Consider the following 20213-nt stretch of genomic DNA (forward strand, 5'->3'; position numbering starts at 1 on the left):
TTACGTTGACGGTGAATTCACTTGTTCAGCCAATGAACTCGTTTATTTTAGCTACGTCTATTTTGGGAAAAGCACGAGACTAAATTAATCTTTTAAAATATGTGTTGTTTAAATACAAATTTTCTATTTTGAATTTATATAAGTAATAAATTAGATAATTAAAATACCCAAATATTTTTGCACTTGTAGTTCAGGAACAACGCAAAACTTTTTTTTTTTTGGGTGTGGGGACTTAGTGTTGATTTTTGAATGCGTTGTTAAGTTGAGGAAATAAAACCTTATTTATATTAAATAAATTCCGATACGGTGTATTATGCATATTTCTTATAAATACGATGACTAAAAATCTTTGATTTCAAGATGTGCAAATTATAAAGTATATTTTAAGAACATTGTCGAATGTTTTGATCAGAGACTAGCGATTTTTCTTTTTATTATTAGAAAATTTTTGGAGTCCAGTAGTTTGCTTGCAGATCTGAAGCTCCGTTGGTTGCGCCCCCTGCCGCCAAATAACAACTCGATGTGTGTGCGTTATATTAAAAAAAAAGTTAAATCCCATTATTTGGTCTGACACTTTATCACTTGAATTTCAAGGGCGGCCAGCACAGATAGTCTTCGAATATCTTCAAAATTTAACAAACAAAACTTAATTTTCTGGTAATAGTATGTAGAATTTAGAGTTTTTAGATATAAAGAAAGTATTTACAAATTTAAAATTAGGATTGATTGTAATTATTTTTAGTATTCTTCACTCACCAAGTTATGTTGCATTCAAGATTAGCGAACTTTGCTATCTTAAATAATTTTGTTTGTTGGTTGTTAAACACAAAGTTACACAATGGTCCATCTGTGCTGAGTCTATGGAAATTCGATTTTTAGCATTATAAACTTTCAGACTCGCTGCTTATTCACTGAGGCCAAATATATTTAAAAACGGCTGGTATGGGTGGAGAAAGCACTAGAGGAGTGAACAGCGTTTCGACCTTCTTCGGTCATCGTCAGGTTCACAAAGAAATAAAGAGTTGCTGACCGATAGCTGACCACAATGTTTGAAGGCGGTTGTGCAATTGTGTAGGAATGTAGAGGGCGTGCGTAGATGTTGGACAAATCTTAAAATCGAATATTAGTCCGTTTTGTAACGAGAATGTCACAAAATTCATTTCCTGCCAATCAGAACGAATTCTGAAATGAGACATCAGTTGTTTCACTTGCTGCTGGTTGTGCTTTTATTGTCAAAACACACGCACACACATTCAAGATGATTTTAGTTATATGGACGTTGATTCTTGTCTGTAAATATTTATAATGTGCGAAATTTTGAAGTAATGTGGAAGTTATGTTGTTTTATTAGAATGCCATTTTAAAAATAAGTTTAAAATGTTTTATTAAAATCACATTTATATATATATATATATAACAGGAGTAACTGCAATCCCGATGTCGCAGAAGTTTTACGTCACCATTACTCTCGTCCCCATTTTCTTCCTGACGATTCGGAATCGAGTGCTATTGACTGGATTTTTATGGGTTACTCGGGGCAAGGTGCCAGTATGCACGTGAGTAAAATATGTGAGGTTTGTATGATTACCTGAACACAAGTGTGTAACATACTGTACTAAAGTCAGGTGAATTTTAATTAAAATAGACTCGTTTATAGGCTGTCTGAAAGGAGAGACTAAGTTGCGATGCTTATCTTTAATTTATCATTTAAATTATATTTATAAACTTTCATTGGTGACTGAAGACGACAATAAGTTATTTGTTTTGCTTTAACTCTAATAATTCATTCACAATTTTCCGAAAATCCACAATTGCTTTATTAATGTCTGAACGCATTGTAACTAAAAAGTCATAAAACCTATTACACTAGATGTTGCTATGAGAAATAGGCAACTTCGCCTTGGAAACGAAAAATAAGATATTCATGTTTGGACTTTTTTTTCACATTAGGTTTAATGATCTTAGATAAACGTTTACACTGATCGTACGAGTTTGCGAATAATTTTATCTTAATAATCATGATTGTACAGTGTAAGTCAGACTGATGAGACGTTAGACGTCGCTAAATCGATCGTAGAGTGATGAAATAAATTAGCAACTGGATTATTAGGCTTTATGCTACTCTATAGACTTATTAAATACATCAGTTCTACTCACAATTTGACGGCAGTTTTTAAATCCACATTTTCAATTTTAGTTTACCAGTGCAATTCAGAAATATTATAATAAACATTTTTTTTTCTACCGTATGGTGTCGTATTCTTACAAATATATACACTACTGGCCAAAATCTTAAGGCCACTGAACATAAAGAAAAAATATGCATTTTGCGTTGTTGGACTCCAACCACTTATTTGAGTGGAGCTTCGAAAGATGAAAATAAGAAAAGGGAAAATAAAAAAAACAAACTTTTTTTAGTATTTAATAGGGAAAATGTGAACACTATGAAATTAGCCTAAATACTAGCTGGTCAAAAGTTTAAGACCATACCAAAAAGAAGTCCTAAACAGGATAGGAAATGCCCAACAAGAGGTCTCAGTAGTGAGTTGCACAGCTGTCATTGCGAATAACTTCAAACATTCGCTTTGGCATGGTCGATATAAGCATTTGCAGAAGGCTTGCTGGAATGTTATTCCAAGTGGTGAAGATGGCTTCACGAAGATCATGCACTTTTTGGAATTGATGTCCATTTCTCTAGACATCCCTTACTATCCACCTCCAAACATTTTCAATGGGGATCAGTTCGAACGAACATGTTGGATGGTCCAAAAGAATCACGTTATTCACCATGAAAAAGTCCTTTGTCCTGCGAGCATTGTGGATTACAGCATTGTCCTGCTGAAAGATCCATTCATTTCCACACAAGCAAGGGCATTCAGTCAATAAGGATGCTCTCTCCAACATGCCAATGTGGCTGCTGTTTGACACCCCTGTATAACCTGAAGCTTCATTGTTCCATGGAAAGAGAAAGCACACCATATCATGATGGAACGTCCTCCACTGTGTCGTGTAGAAAATGTCTCTGGTGGGATATCCTTATTGTGCCAGTAACGTTGGAAGCCATCTAGACCATTCAGGTTATTTTTTTCTCATTTGAGAACAAAACCTTTGTCTACTTTTCTACGTCCCATGTTTGGTGCTTCTCAGCAAAGTTTATCCGAGCTGTTTCGTGGTGTGGAAGGAGGCGTGGTCTTTGCAGACGTTTAAGGTTTTCAAAACCTTTCTCTCATAGATGCCGTCTTATTGTCTTTGAGTTGCGTTCTGCGTCCGTAAGGGCCTTAATCTGGTTCGACGATGGGCTGGTGTCTTGTTAGACAACCCGTCGAATCCTCCTGCTCAACGTCGGCGAAAATTTCTTGGGCCGACCACTTGAAATTCTCGTTCCGTATCCCTCAGAGTCTTTTAAGAAATTTGCAACAGCAGTTTTACCAAGCTCAATCTCACCAACGATGGCACGTTGAGAGAGATTTGCTTTTACAGCTCGACAATTCTGCCACGTTCAAACTCTGTCAACTTTTTATCCTTTGCCAGGTTTTTACCCAATGTAACACAGGAGATGTTGACAACGCTAATGCTTGAACACAAATGACTAAATTTCGTTACGTGTTTACCGATTAACGCTTCGTTTCAGTATGGTCTTAAACTTTTGACCAGCTAGTATTTAGGCTAATTTCATAGTGTTCACATTTTCCGTATTAAATGCTGAAAAAGTTTATTTTTATATTTCGAAGCTCTACTCAAATAAGTGGTTGAGTCTAACAACGCAAAATGCATATTTTTTCTTTATGTTCATTGGCCTTAAGATTTTGGCCAGCAGTGTATTTAGAGAAGTTAGTTGTTTAGGCTTCTACATAGTACAGTAAACACGATTGCGAATGATGAAAGATATAAAGTTTGCTGAATATATTTTTCTTTAGCACTTGTAATTTGTATAATTTCTGTTATAAATTATTGTGAAAGTTTAAAGGATGGGCCTTTATTTAATTTTTAGTTATTTCCATTATATAAAAGTACTCTGGCGAAGTATGATACATAAATCGACAGTTTTTGTGATATTACATTACTGTAAGGAATAAATAATACAACTCTCCAAGCAATGTGTGTGTGTGTGCTTCGTGCCTTTCGTTCAATATAAGAATTCGCCACTAGATGGTGGTTTGTTAAATCTTATCACAGTTTCATAGTCGCACAAACAACAAATACCATTTTTAAAGATTAAGTCAACAATGCCGTATAAATACGCAGTGCAGAATAATTTGAACAACAGTAATATTTTGTGATTAAAAGGCCTAAAATGTGTGATAAATCTCACGTAAATAACTGTTTGTTTTTTTTCTATTCATTCCTCATTATTCCGTCATTTTGGATTCAAATTCAGAGATGTGTGAAAATGAAATACTTATTTGTCTGGAGATAGCAAGAGAAATTTGGTGTCGGACATTTCCAAGTTATTTTATTTTTAGCACAAATTCTAGAATTGGATGTTTCTCCACCTTTCAGACTTTAATACCGTTACTTTTAATGATTATATAATATAGAATAATTTTCTTTTCACTGAAAGTTTGTTTTGTTTTGAATTTTGAGCAAAGCTATTCGAGGGTTATCTGTGCTAGCCGTCCCTAATTTAGCGGTGTAACGTTAGAGGGAAGGCAGCTAGTCGTCACCACCCACCGCCAACTCTTGGGCTACTCTTTTATCAAAAAACAGTGGGATTGGCCGTCACATTATAACGCCCCCACGGCTGAAAGGGCGAGCATGTTTGGCGCGACGGGGATGTGAACCCGCGACCCTCAGATTACGAGTCGCACTCCTTAACCTGCGCAGGTTGGATAAACAAACCAAACAAATACAAGTTAAGCCTTTTATAATGGTGAAGTGTGTATAAGATGTAAAGGGTTTTAAAGACATTTTAACTTACCATATGATAATCTAAATTTAATATAGGCTTGCGAATAGTATTATGACATTGCACCTAATATACTATTTTTTATTATTATAAAGTGAAACAACTAAAAGTAATATAAAAATAATACTAATAGGACATTTGTTAGACAGGAAAATATATACGTAAAAACGGCTGGTATGGGTTGAGAAAATTTTTATGTAGAGGAGCGAACAATGTTTCGACCTTCTTCGGTCATCGTCAGGTTCACAAAGAAAGAAAGAGTTACTGACCGACAGCTGACCACATGTTTGAAGGCGGTTATGTAATTGTGTAGGAATGTACAGGGCGTGGTTAGATGTTTGATTATATTTATTAATATAGGTATAAAGGTGTTTCTTTATATTGGTGTATTTTGGGCTTGAGTTGTTGTATAAGTAAGTGTTCTTTAATTTTGAGTTTGTTTCTTTATTTAGTATTTGGGTATTATGTATTTGTACTTATTTATGTGACCATTATGTCTGAACTAACATACCTTACACCACTATTAACAGTACACCCTCATACGCTCGTAAAGAAACTAAGAAACTTAAACCAAAGAATTATCAATAGAAGAAATGACATTTATTTCATTCAACAATGTAGAAAGGAACAACTAACCCCTAATTTTGTAAAGGTAAAACTATCAAAATATTTTAATCAATGCACAAACATTATCCCAAATTTACAGAAAAAACTACTTAAATCCATGTTGAAAACGAAATACAAAGAACTACATGACTTGCAAAAACAAAAAATGAACCTAGACCATCAACTGGCATGTTGCATTAAACCAGAGATTTACGGACTTATACAACGAAACATAAACCAAATCAACACAAGGAATGACAGGAACAAAAAAAAATCTGCCACAACAAAAAACTGGAGAAACTAAGATGCAAACAACAGAAAGGACACAAACACGACAAACCGTTGACTAACCGTATAATTAACAGATCCGACCGACAATTAAACACAGACGAGATACATCTACTTAACAAAGGACTCAACTTCGCAATACCACCTAGGTACATTCCAACCTCAGAAATTAAAACACGTTTAGAAGACCCAGCTAGGAGACTTGAGATACTTTCCACAGAAAACAAAAGCAAGAAAACAACCAACAGAAAGAAGACAACTTTGACAATTTTATTGACATCCAACAGCCAAACTTCCCAGGTAAAATTAAAAAATTATATTTTCCAGAAACACCTAAAAACAACATCTTAAACGATTTTTTCAAAGAATTTTCTCACTAAACCATCAACAAAATTTCACAAAACAGAAAGCTAAAAAAACAATTTTACAAAAAGAGACATTAATTCCATTAAAAACCTAAAACAAGACAAAAACACAAAATTCTAAAAGCAGATAAAGGAAACGCTATAGTCATAATGAACACGAATGAATACATCCAAAAAATGAAGAACATCCTATCAGACTCTAACAAATTTAAACCAATACACACAAATCCAACAAAGACACATGAAACACAACTAAACAAAATACTGCTAAAATGAAAAAAGCCAACACAATTTCACAAACACTTTATTCCTACCTACGTAAAACCGACTCACGAACAACACAAATATACGGCATCACCAAACCTCATAAGCCAGATTGTCCATTACGACCAATAATGTCCGCATATGAATCGTTTAATTACAATCTTGGAAAATACATAGCATGGGCTTTCTCCAAATATGTAACATCAGCCAGCTCATTCATCAAAGACTCTTTTAATTTCAAGTCTAATCTTAATCAACTTAATCATAAAGCCTTAATGGCCAGTTTCGATGTCATATCCCTCCTTACAGAAGTTCCAACCACTGAAGCCTGCAAGATAGCCTTAGAACTCTATATCCGAGACCCTAACCCATCAATAGACATTTCCAGCAACCAATTAGCAACCCTTATAGAATACACCATGATGAAGACAAACTTCATGTTCAACAACCACAACTGTGTACAAATAAATGGCCTAAGCATGGGCAACCCAGTATCACCAGTTCTAGCCAATATTTTTACGACCCAAGTTGAAACACAAGCAATTAACACACAGCATTACATCCACCACTATACTGGTACAGATATGTAGACGACACGGTTGCAGGATTCATATCTACAGAACACACACTTATTTTTTTTAACCACATTAATTCTATACATCTCAACATTAACTTCACGTGTGAACAGGAAGAAAGCAATCAAATATCATTTCTTAACCTCAAAATTACAAGAACCGGTACACAATTTAAAACAGAAATCCACCGAAAAATCACCCATACTGGACTATACATTCCTTGGGACTCAGCACATGAAAGAAAAACTCAACATACTAAGAAACCAAATAAACACAGTCATAAAACTATGTTCACCAGATAAAATTAACGACCAATTAGATAAAATAAAACAATACTTCATCAACATCAATAAGTTTCCTCCACAAACCGTAGAAAACATTGTACGTACACACCTAGACAAAAAGCAAAATCAACTAACAAAAGTAAATATATCCCACAAATTAAAAAATCACGAAACCATATACTGCTGTATACCATATATTCCTGACATCAGAAGACAAATAACCAACATTTGGCAAAAACTAGTAACAAAATATGACATTCCAGTTAATACCAAATTTATTCAAAAACCAGGCACAAAACTGAGGGCTATACTGTGTAAAAACTACACTGACAAACACCACACCAACATTATTTATAAAATACAATGTGATAACTGCCACGACTTCTTTATTGGAATAACAAGTAGAAAAATGTAAACCTCATTCAAAGAACACAAAAAGTCACCTTCACACGTTTTCGAACACTGCAAATCAAATAAACACGATATAACCATAGAAAACACCCAAATACTAAATAAAGAAACAATCATAAACAAACGCAAAATTAAAGACGCCTTACTTATACAACAACTCAAGTCCAAATTAAACCAATACAAAGGGACACATTTATACCTATATTAATAAATATAATCAAACACCTAAGCACGCTCTCCACATTCCTACACTCAGTTACACAACCCCCTTCAAACATGTGGTCAGCTGTCGGTCAGTAACCATTTCTTTCTTTATGAACCTAATGATAACGGAAAAAGGTCGAAACGTTGTTCGCACCTCTACATAAAAAAAGTTTTTCAACCCAAACCAGCCGTCTTTACGTATATATTTTTTTCTACAAGTGGGTTTCCTCGTCATCACTGATTCGTTAGACAGGCATAAAGTTACTGGGCTTCCACTAGAAAAAATAACTCTCTCAGCCACTGTGGCTAAACACAGTAATTTTCTTTTAGTCACAGTGACAGTTGTTTAGCCACAATTTTAGATCGTCAAGAACTGTGTGGTGCATGACTTTTAATATGAATTATTTCCATCTCGTAAAAAATACTTGTAATTATGTGAAAATCTACAAAATATTAAGTTTTTTACTATTTTTTTATTCCCCAGCAATCTTCCCCGCCAAAAAAACAAAAACAAAATAACAAACATGATAAAGAGGAAAATAAAGAGATACATTTCACAAAATAACACAGAAACAAAAAAAAAGACTTGAAACTAGGATATGGTAGAATGACTAGTAAGTAGGTAAATCCAATGGCAGCTCTTCAGCCAAATCATTCTCAACAGAAGATGTGGTAGAAGTTGACACCTGAGGTTCCGAAGCACATTTCTTCAACAGGGAATGGTACCTACGTCTGTCTTTGTGAGTGACCCAGTATATGAATGGAGAGTCGAAGTTAAAATGATCTAAAGGTTTGGACTCCATGGATAAGTTCAGTAACATTTCTGTCTTGGCCACAGGCAGACTGCTTCTGGCATCTGTTTTGATGCTGTTGTACCTGCAAATTCTCCGCTCACAGTCAACAGATGTAACTGGAATTATTAATCCAATTGCTGCAAGCTGAGACAGATTTGGAAGAGTTTGACGGGTCTGGTGGATGTATTCCTTGTAGAAGCTCTTCATGTTTCTGTTTTTGTGAGCATCCTGTTCCATTATGTTTCTTAGTAGTAGCCATTCAGTCAGTGCCTCATCCTCATTGACGAAAGGAGAGAAGCGCTGGATCTTCAGATCATCCTTATCAGATGCTGCTCTGCTGTGACATGGGCTAAATATTGAAAAAAATGACATGATGTTAGTGTCTGGGAATGCTACTTGTAGTCTTGTGACCACCTGTTCAACAAATGACTCACCAGCTGGTCTGTATTTTTCACGTTACTTATCAATATCTTTAATCTCATGGCCTCTGTAAGAAGTGCAACCACTGGCATCAGGAGCTTGTGGGAGTTTCTTCAATGCAGTCTGTGTGTAAGGACCAGGGATGTGTACCAGTGACTGAATTGACAGAATTGACACATCAATAATTGCTTTAGCCTGATCATAAGATAAATCAGCTCTCTGTAGAGATCTTGGCAAAAGTTCAAGAATGCCAACAGCGTCAGCCAAAAAAATGTGTCATCATGACAAAGCTGCAACATGACATTTGCTGGACTAGACCATGTAGAAAGGCTCGCCCTGGAGTACCACGTTCCATTGCTACGACCTGCAGTCAGCTTATCACAGATGCAATACAGTTGACCAGTGCTTGGACGGAATCATTAAAAGAGAGTCATAGTGTGAAGAACACTTGCTTGATTTTATTGCTTTTCTCTCCATGCAATGCTTTGCTCTTTTCCAGAACCCGACACAACTTGGGAGAATATTTCAGGCCTTTTGCAAACTGGTTCTAAACTGAAATGTACTTCACAAGGTACAGCACCTGGTTTGCTGCCTTTTCAGCTGCCAACTGTAATCTCTGTGCCAAACAATGACTTGTTATTATCAAGGGGCATTCCTCCTTAAAGTTTGTACAACACCTGTTTTTATTCCCACCATGACATTTGCACCATCAGTTGCAAGTCCAACCAAGTCAACATCAAACAATCCTCGATCTGCCATGACTGAGCGCATTGTGTTGCAGATAGAATCAGCCCCAGTGTTGGTCAGCTCACGCACAGCAAGGAATCGACTTGTAACCTTACCTAATGATGAAAGATACCTGATTTAAATTATCAACTGATGCTTCATCTGCTTCAAGAGCAAAAATGGGAAAGGCGATGCCCGAAAGTCTGCCTGCATTTCATCCTGAACTACATGAGTTAGGGTTCACTTTGTGACTGAGTCTGTAGTTTCTTTAGAGAGGTAACTCCATGTTAAAAAATATACAAGAACTTGTGTTTTGAAATAAGACCACCAATTAAAGTAATAAACAAAGATATTTGGAAGAGTTGGCTAGCTACTTAATTTTTGATAGATATTTTCAAAATGTTTTACTTTTAGAAAATTGTCAAATTGCCTTTTGTTTTAAGAAAATACTGTAGAAAACAGAAAGTATGTTATTATTACTAGAATGAAGAATATTCTTACATTGAATACTTCTAGTGAAAGGAGGGAATGAAACTTCACAGTTGGGATGGCTTCCTTTGCTTGTACAAGTAATGTGGCCATCTGTGTCTGAATGCCACCTTTACACCCCCATACACATTCACAGCAGCAGTTGACATGTGCTTCTTCAAAACTTGTGATACTACTGCACTGCGATGATCTTCTGACCATGCATGCTTCACAAAGTCGTCTTTTTAAGGCTTAATAGCAGTTTTCCCAGTGGTAGCATAAATATTTGTCTTCTTGTTGTCCCTGCATAATTTGCAATGAAATGTATTTTGTTGAGAAACATGTTCCAGCCAAGGAAACTGTGAAAATCAAGTTTCTTTAACAACTCTGTGAAAATCGCGGGTATATATTTTTTTTCACACCGACAGTCGGATCACTGCTGCAAGCTTCAGTTTCTTCAGAGCTGTCTTTTCTTTTGGAAGTGGATTTCCCACTATCTGTTGATGTTGTTGCTTCGCCCTTCTTTTGAAAAAACTTGATATATCTAACTGTTTAGACGTCTTTTTATCTGATCTAGGTGTTGTCATGATCTCAGTTCAAACACATGTCAAACGAAACTTGGGATTTTTACTTTGATACAGAATATATGTTGGTTTATCGAAAGTCAGGTTTTTCTGATTACTGTTTGTGTACCACGGGCAGAATCAAACATGTAGCATAAGAAATGAAAATAAAAGAAATCATTAGCACAGCTGAGTAATATATTTTTTTAAATTTAATTTGTTAGTTGTCATATTCCTGAAATCATAAAAATACATATATAAAGAACATATAGTGGTAGATTTTAAAGACGTTTCTTGTTTCTTCACTCGCCTCTGGTCATTTGTCATCATTGATGGCGTGGATGGCGATAAAAACCACGAAAGCTGTTCAAGACCGAAACTTGAGCAGAATAAATAAAGGAAAACCATCCAAGACCTAAAAATTATCTTTCGCCACTGTTGCGAAACCAACACTAGATTTTTTAGCCACAGGCTGTTTGTTTTCGCTAATGGCTAGCGGAAGCCTAGTGTTATCAGTATTGTGAAATCAAATAACCATTAGAGAACATTTATAACTCGAATACGTAATATAAAGCTTTGAGTTTATAAACTTGAAATATAAATACTCCAAGGTTATATCCCTTAAAAGTCATAACGGGATAAATGTTATATTGCTAAATATTTTTTGTATTTTGTGTATACGATGTTATTGTTGTTTTTTTTAATTGATCACAAAGCTACACAATGGGCTATCTGTGCTCTGCCCACCACGGGTATCGAAACCCGGGTTTTAGCGTTGCAAGTCCGCAGACATATCGCTGAGCCACTGGAATAATTCATCGTTTTGTATGCCTTTGTTTAATTTAACAGAATGTAACGTTACTGTGCTCTGAACTAAATGCTAATAGCTTCTATGCTTTCTGTTTGAGATGTTTTTATTTTTCTTCTCCAGTTGGATTACGTGTTTCGTCCGTCATGGCAGGCGCAGATAGCGGGTAAAAAAACATGGAGGCTATTCCCGCCACCTGAGTGTGAATCAGTGTGTACAACTATGAACGTCACTGTTACCAAGGGAGACATAAGTAAGAGAAGTTTTGTTTATATTTTCACGTAAAAAAGGAGCTCAAATTTATATATTATTTTGGAAAATTTAAATGAAGATTACACAATAATAAATAGCGCTATTTTACAGTCAGGATGTGTATTGTATAATATTGTTTCACCCAGATTAGGTGAATGTGAAGTACTCGATATATGCGAGTTAAAAACATTAAATATATCTTCTCATAGTTACATAATTTGTGTTTTGATAAAAAACAATATTATTTGGAAAGATGAAGGAGATATTATATGGCCTTAGCTTGCGATACGTATATGCAATTAATTTAGTAAGCTTCCGATAGATAGTATTACAACAATGAGCTTTGGGTGGAGGGTGCTGGCTTGGCTTTTATCATTAAAATAAAATTATAATATACGAAACAATTTATAATAATAGCAATTTTTGTCCAAACAAAACTAATTTAAAATCAATATTAAGGAGTCAAAGCTGTTTTGTTTGCATTTTTACAAATAAAGATTCAGTCAGTATGTTTATTTCTCTTTTAAAGAGTTGGTTTGCTCAGTTTAGTCCTAGCATTCTAAGATGGAGCTCTTTCTCGGGAATAGAGAAGGATACGAGGTAAATACAATATCATATTCGTTTAATTATTGGCTGGTAGTAATACTGATGTTGTAGGTTTTAGCTTCACAGCGTCTGTTTATTCGACTGCAGAGCCTTGTGGTTGATGTAATACATGGAGAACTCCTACATCACTAGTGAAGTTTTGAAAGACGTTTTAACTGAATTTGTTAATGTAGTTTTTAGATAACTTTTATCTTAATACTGTATGAAATAATGTATGGTATGTATATGAAGTTAAAGAATTCTTTCAGTTTACTGTTCAATAAAAGGGCAATTAAAAGCTTCCACCTTTAAGATAAAAAATGATTTAAAAATTATCAGTAGTAAGAAATGTTAAAACGTACCAATCATGAAAGCTAAATATTACCGATAAACTTGCTAACATTCAAATATACTAAACTACCAATAACGAAAATCTACGTAATATCTATCAAATGAGACTGGTATGGCTAGGTGGTTAGGGCGTTTGACTCGTAATCTGAGGGTTACGGGTTCGAATCACCGTCGCATCAAACATGCTCGCCTTTTCAGCCGTGAGGGCGTTATAATTTACGACTAATCCTACTTTTTGTTGATAAAAGAGCCGGTCAAGAGTTGGTGGTTTGTGGTAATGACTAACTGCCTTCTCTCTAACCTTACATTGCTAAATTAGAGATGGCTAGCACGGATAACTCTTGTGTATCTGTGCGCGAAATTCAAAAACAAACAAACCGTTCAAATATTAGAATTCGAGTGTCAGAACTTACCAATCACGAAAATCTACGTGAAACCAATTACATTATTTGGAATTCGAGACATGGTGAGATGTTCAGAAACGTGATATTCATCTAACCTTTTCATTGTAAAAATATAAAAGTCAGTAAGTTGTTAAATGTTGTAATGTTTTCCTTCCAGTCTTAATTGACACTAACCAATGGTATCATGACACTTATATTGAACCTGGAGAGATGAGCATCACGATCGGGTCTGAGTACGACTAGTATGTCATCTAGTGGAATATTTACAAACTACAGCACAACACTACCTCTTTCAATTATCGAATCTTTGATTTCATCCTATTTTCTTCAACTGAAAAGCTGTTTAAGAACTAGGAACCCAAATCAAATAATTTTGAGTTCCAAGGTATTCAAACAAATATTTATTTTCTCTGCTACGTTCAAAATTGGAAATTCATGCAATAATAAGCTTTTGTATGAAACAAAAGTGCTCTGTAAATTTGTGTATAATATGGTTTTAAAATTTCAGTATCTAAAGTTATTGTTTAAATGATGGTTGTTGTAACTTTGTAAAAAATCTGTATTAATATACAGAAAGGTTTAAAAATATCCAACTGGATTTGGTTTTCAGGTTTTCGTAATTGTAAGGTTTTTATTGGTTTTTTTTTAAATCCACCTTTCTAACGACGATAGTTTTTACACAAAATATAAACATATTTCATATTGAAATATAAATAACAGTAAAATGTAATAGTAAAGGCTGTGTAATAAATACATAATGTGCCCGAATTATTCACAAATATTTTGGAAAATTCATGTTTTTTTTTTGTTTTTTTGTTTTAACTCAGAAAATCTAAATTCTTTATTTTTCAGGGTTTTTAGGTTGTTGTTAATCTCGGTATTTCCATGTGTAGCACAGAAGTAGTAGCATGTGGTTTATCACAGTAAATAATATTTAAAAAATGTTTGAAATAGCCGAACGTTTTGAAAGTGAACGTTAAAATTTAGCAACACAGTTGGACGTGTCAGGCTTCTGGTATTACACACATTTCAAAAGTTGTCGTTTTTTTATGCAATACAATCAAGTCCCAAATAATTTCATGACAAATCTGTTTGAGTTTATTTTTCTTGATATTGTAACGTGTTTTATTGGCCAACGAAATGTCTACTATATTGTTAGTTCTGTACGATGTATTTCCCATGATGTTGCTTGGCACCCGAGGGAGCACACACAGTGTTTGTGTAATCTTCCTGGAACAGGTAGAGTGAAGATGTGGTAGCTGGTTTATTTATATGTTTAAAATATTCAATGTTTATATCACGTAGTTGTGTTATTCACATAGACCGTTGAACTAATTTTCTTCATGTGCTATAGGTTTGGAGAGCTCTTATAATTGTTGTGTATTTCGTGAAAGTTTTCAAGTTACTGTGGAATATAGGTGCTTAAATATACCATTAAAATGTTTTGTCATCCAGCTAAAATGGCCAAATTGTAGGGGAATCGATTTACGTTATGTGCAATGTTAGAGTAAGCTTGAAGAGAGATATGTTAAATATTATATTTTTAATATATAAAATCTAAACAATTTTGCTGACAGTATGTGACACTGTTTTCACTGACAGAATGTTACTTTATAAAGCATGTCTATTACACCTGTAAAAAATTTGTTTACAGCAAATTTATTACGATACTTGAAGATGTCGTTAACAGATGACGCCAACGTTTTTGTTTATAGTAATTGTGCGAATTGCTATTAATTTCTGTGTCGTATCATATATGTTATATAAAATGTTTGTATTAAGATATAATTAATACTTAAAATGTTAATTAATGTTTTCTTTTTAATACAATAACTGTTCAATCTCATCTGTTAATCTCTGTTGTAAGCTTAATTATAAAGTAGTTACTTGTGGCCTTCATGTATTTTAACACTTGAGTTAGTAAGATAAATATTAGTTGTATTCTAAACGTTAATCTCTCCTCCCAAAAATATCTTTAAAACTTTGTTAAAACCAGGTGGCCTACTGTTTCTTGAAATTTAGTTAGTAACCTACGAATACACAACTTTTAAAGTTTGAATCAAACTTTGATAAATATATAATAATTGCTTACACTGTGTTTCATTACACACACACACACACTTATATATCTTTTTCAAATGAAGCTAAAAATACCATGTAAAGAGAAAAAAACATTAAAAATTATTTTAATGCAGCGAATATTACGTCTAATGTAAAAACAGTCACGGTAAGGGACTGTACAAGAGTAGTTGTTGCTGCATTTCTCTTAAAAACTTATAATACCTGTCTAGTTGTGATTAAACTCGTATTGAGTAATTCTACTGTCTACCACTTTCCAAGGCCCGGCATGGCCAAGCGTGTTAAGGCGTTCGACTCGTAATCTGAGGGTTGCGGGTTCGCATCCCCGTCGCGCCAAACATGCTCGTCCTTTCAGCTGTGGGGCGTTATAAAGTTACGGTCAATCCCACTATTCGTTGGTAAAAGAGTAGCCAAAGAGTTGGCGGTGGGTGGCGATGACTAGCTGCCTTCCCTTTAGTCTTACACTGTTAAATTAAGGACGGCTAGCACAGATAGCCCTCGAGTAGCTTTGTTCGAAATTCAAAAACAAACAAACAGAAACCACTTTCCTGGCCTTGCAGAATTCTTGTCTTCCAGTATTCTAATTTCCAGAACACACTGCCCGACAATTACGACATTCTTTCTCTTCTGTTATGAACAAATAATTTTCACTGATTAATGTATTTTGTATGTATTAAAATAGTTAAATTATTTAATAAAACTTAAACAATAATGGAGAACGTGTGATATTGTTAGTTTTTGTGGAGAACTCTATCTTTTCATGTATATAGTCAGAAACTAGAGCTGTAATTCAGTAATTTGAATTAACAGGTTCGTTAATCCAACCTGACTTCGTCTTACCCTCGTTTGGCATTGTTTAAGTCGATTCTTAGATTTCTTAAGACAGTTCCAGCAATCAACAGGTGTGTTCGTCATATGACACTAAAAACCCTTTTTTTTTTCCCTTCTCAGTGACACAGCGGAATGTCTGCGGACTTATGGCGCTAGAAACTGAGTTTTTGATACCCATGATGGTGAGAGCACAGATAGTTCATTGTGTTGCTTTGTGCTTTACCTTAAACAACCAAACAGAAATTCTCTCTAGCAAAAAATCAATATATAACATTGAAGGACTGCAGGGGACCTTTTGAACCACATGGTCTCTCCTGTCTATTAAATCAAACTAAACCATTAGAAACAAACAAACCAATCTTGAAGCCAGCCTTTATTGTTTAAATATTAGATTGAGGAATAATTCGTGAGCGTTTTTAAATAATTTCATTCAAGCATTACATGCAAGACTATACAATACTTCAATGCATGAACACATTACACCCAAAGCATTTATTATGATACTTTATTTCATGTAATACCTAGGTATATAGTATGCATTGTTTTAAACGAAATTGCAAGAAATTAAATGCGAAAAGCAAATGGTGTCGTAAATGCTCGATTTTGTCCACTTGACATTCCATTTAATGAGCTGAAAATGAAAGCAAAAATTAAAGACATGAAAATCAAACACACCATCTATTAGAGCAAAAAATTATCTACCAAATGACATGAAATATTTTGCGAAAGCGTTTCATTTATGAATATATTTTTTTAACTTGAGAAAACGCTCACGAATTATTCCTCAACCCAATATTTATCAAGATTTCCCATAAATGCCAACCATCCTGTTAGAAAAATGAAACTGCCTCAGCTAAGGATGACTCTTAACCTGCCAAAATTTATATTTGTGTACCCTAGTCCTACTATTCTAACTTTAATATGAAAAAGGATGATATGTTAACACTATCAAATTCCTTTACAATCTTAAACACCTCAATCAGATCCTCTTCTTTCTTAAGAGAAAACAAATTGAGATTTTTCCATCACTCTTCATATGACAACCTCTCCATCCCAGGCACCATTCTAATAACCCTTCTATGAACTCTTTCCAACAATTCAGTGTCCTTCCTAAAGTAAGGAACCCAAGACTGAACACAGTATTTCAAATGTGGCCTGACCAGTAACCTGTACAATAAAATTATAACCTCTTTAGACTTGTATTTAATATTTCTGTAGATACAATCTAAAATCCTATTTGTCCTACCACTACCAACAACACAGTGCTTGGATGGCTTCAGAGACTGATGAACCATTACATCAAGACCCCTTTCTTTCATAACACTGTTAAGGTTACTTCAAACCAAATTATGATAACCCACACGCATTAACGTAATTACCAAATAAAGTAACCGGCTTTTCGTAGCCAGCAACATCCGGAACTTTAATATCATCAGTAGAATTTAATAATCTACCTACAACTAATTTATCTATGTCATTGTTGAAAATCAAAAATATGTAACACCAAACATTGAGATGTCTCACTCGTAACATTAGTCCAGTTTCACCGAATTCTCTTTATAACTACGTCTACGTTTTCTATCCGTATACACCAAATTCACACTAGTACCCTAATCTACGTAAACAATAACATCTTCAAATAATGTGAAAAGATTAATAACGAAGAAAGTTCCTGCAACAGTATAATGTGTGGGACTTGGTAGATTCTTGGTATGGTGTTGTGTTTTTTATTGCGTTGTTAGATGATGATGTCATTTTACTTAGAGTGACGTCATCGCTTTTTGTAATTTGTAATTTCTCTGTGTCTAACGGTAATTTAAATAATCTCAAACACAACATCAAGAAGACATTTAATATAGACTTATTACTGTGCCAACAATATCGAAGTCGTTTTATAATTTGAAATAAGGTAAGACTAATTCTGTCGCGTGTTGTGGTGGGCGGGTGGTCCAGTCTCCGATCTAGATACCATTCTAACGACAAGTACGCAAGGTGTTTCAAAGAAGAGGGTGTAATTTGTGAGGTCAACACATTGTTACGGGTGTATGGTTGTGCTCCCCCTAGAAAATTTGCAAAAAAATAATTTTTCTGAAATTAAGTGTGGAAAGAATTACGTAACATAGCTGTTCACATAAAGTCTACATAGATCTAAAGTTGACCAATCACCGTTCTCTTCTTATGTTGTCTGGAAGTTAGACTTAGATTATCATTAATATGTGTGTTTTACAATAGTAAAGTACAGAGTAGTAATTAATGGTTAAGTTATATTACTGATTTAAACAACTGTTCAACAGTATTATATTAGCTATTTCAATAATTGGTTATTATATACGTACGTATATTTACTACTGAAATAACATGTTAGCATTCTCCATTGTTTTAATATAGTATTATTACTTCAGAATAACTAGTATTGCGTATAATGTTCTAAACTTCTGTCGAGATATAAAAATAAAACACGTTGAAATATTATGAATTAGATCTGGGTTGCGTGATTGTAAGTTTAGCGATAAAGAATATGTCGTGACGATTTTTAAAGAGAATTTATCACAGATTGTATTGTAATAATAGTAGTACAATAAAAATTTGTATTGCCAATTGTGTTCTAATGTAATTGGACCCGCTTCTATGGATTTTGACGAAAATAAACAGTTACTTACAGATACGTTTGACTTGTTTTGATATATTATTGTAAAACAGTGAACTGTGTTTTTATTTGTCACATATACCTACTGAAAGAATTCAGCCTACAAAACCTGACAGTAGCGGTACGGCTTCGAGTTTCGAGTTACAAAGTTTCAATAAAAGCCAATGGTGCTACTTCTTCATCAAAAGAATGTAGGCTATTTAGAAAACGTTAGATACCATTAACATCTGCGGCTATTACTATTTAAACATAAGTGTTTTACATCTCTGGTTTGAAGAGTTGGCGAACGTTAAAGTAGGGTTCGTTATACAGGCTCAGAATTAGAAGATTCGCTAGAAACACTTCTCAGCAAGTAAACTTCAGACAAAAATTAACATTTGTATGTTTTATGTTGCTTTACATGTTCTTTATAAGGTTTTTAGTGTAAAGTACGTTAATAAGAACTCGAGGTGGTTCAGTATTAACTCTCGTATTTGCTAAAATTTGGGACTCGATTCTCTAAAAACAATAGCGTTAAGAGTAAATTATAGTTTTAACATTTAAAAACCAAGATTATGAATTATATTTAAAAGCATTAAAACTAGGGCTAAATTTAACATGAAATGTGTGAATTATAAATAACAAAAAGCACAAGTTTATACAAAAAAAAAATGCTATATAAAGGACAAAACAAAACTAGAATTGTTTTCTATTAAGTGGTTCTCCTTGGAATTATGAATAAAATATAAAGGTACCTACTTAGATGTGAAATAAGGAATATAATAAATAAATTTACCCAGAATAATACTGATTTATGAATTTTGAGTTTTGCCGTTAGACTCAAATTTCATCACATACAGAACTAAAAAAGAGATTTATGAAAGACTACAATTATATTTAAAATAATTAGCTGAGAGAACGACGGTTATCAAGGGGTTAGGCCTAGTTGTTGAAAGTGTGCAAGCAGTAATGTTAATATTTGTTGTCATTGGTACGTTTTCTCAATGATTTTAACTATAGCATCATTTGTGACAAGCGAATACGTTTGATAAAGCAGTAAAAAGTTACAGATGTTTTACTGCGTTTACTGAACTAATGAATCGTGACTGTAGGACCCGCTATCTTTCAGAGTATTATTCCAGTAGAGTGAAAACTAAAAAAACTAACGACACATTTCTCTCTGCGGAGATGGAGACTAAAAACCGTTTTCTAGATGGCAGCACCATCTGTTCTACATGTAAAGCAGACTGGTATAAAAAATTGTGAACAATTGAATGAAACATCTTTGAAAAAATCTGGTATTAATTGTACTGTGATTAATCTCGTACAGTTTGACACATTTTTGTTTTTCTACCATATTTTAAGTTTAAATGTTTATTTTTAAAGCCCTTTCATAAGGTTCA

The 20213-nt window shown here is 34.1% G+C and overlaps 1 protein-coding gene across 2 annotated transcripts in view; it reads left to right on the forward strand.

Annotated features, from left to right (window-relative positions):
• The window catches only part of LOC143233751 (uncharacterized), a 35240-nt gene extending 16391 nt beyond the window's left edge, over positions 1–18849 (forward strand). The window contains exons 2-4 of one of the 2 annotated variants that reach the window (XM_076470349.1): positions 1421–1574; positions 11806–11935; positions 13432–18849. In XM_076470349.1, the coding sequence (XP_076326464.1) occupies positions 1421–1574; positions 11806–11935; positions 13432–13517 (370 nt within the window). In that variant the 3' untranslated portion in view covers positions 13518–18849. The remainder of the gene's footprint in view (positions 1–1420; positions 1575–11805; positions 11936–13431) is intronic. The other variant, XM_076470350.1, reaches the window with a different exon arrangement.
• Positions 18850–20213: the final 1364 nt, after the last annotated feature.

Source organism: Tachypleus tridentatus, chromosome 12 (assembly GCF_004210375.1).
Source record: "Tachypleus tridentatus isolate NWPU-2018 chromosome 12, ASM421037v1, whole genome shotgun sequence".
Taxonomy (NCBI): Eukaryota; Metazoa; Arthropoda; class Merostomata; order Xiphosura; family Limulidae; genus Tachypleus; species Tachypleus tridentatus.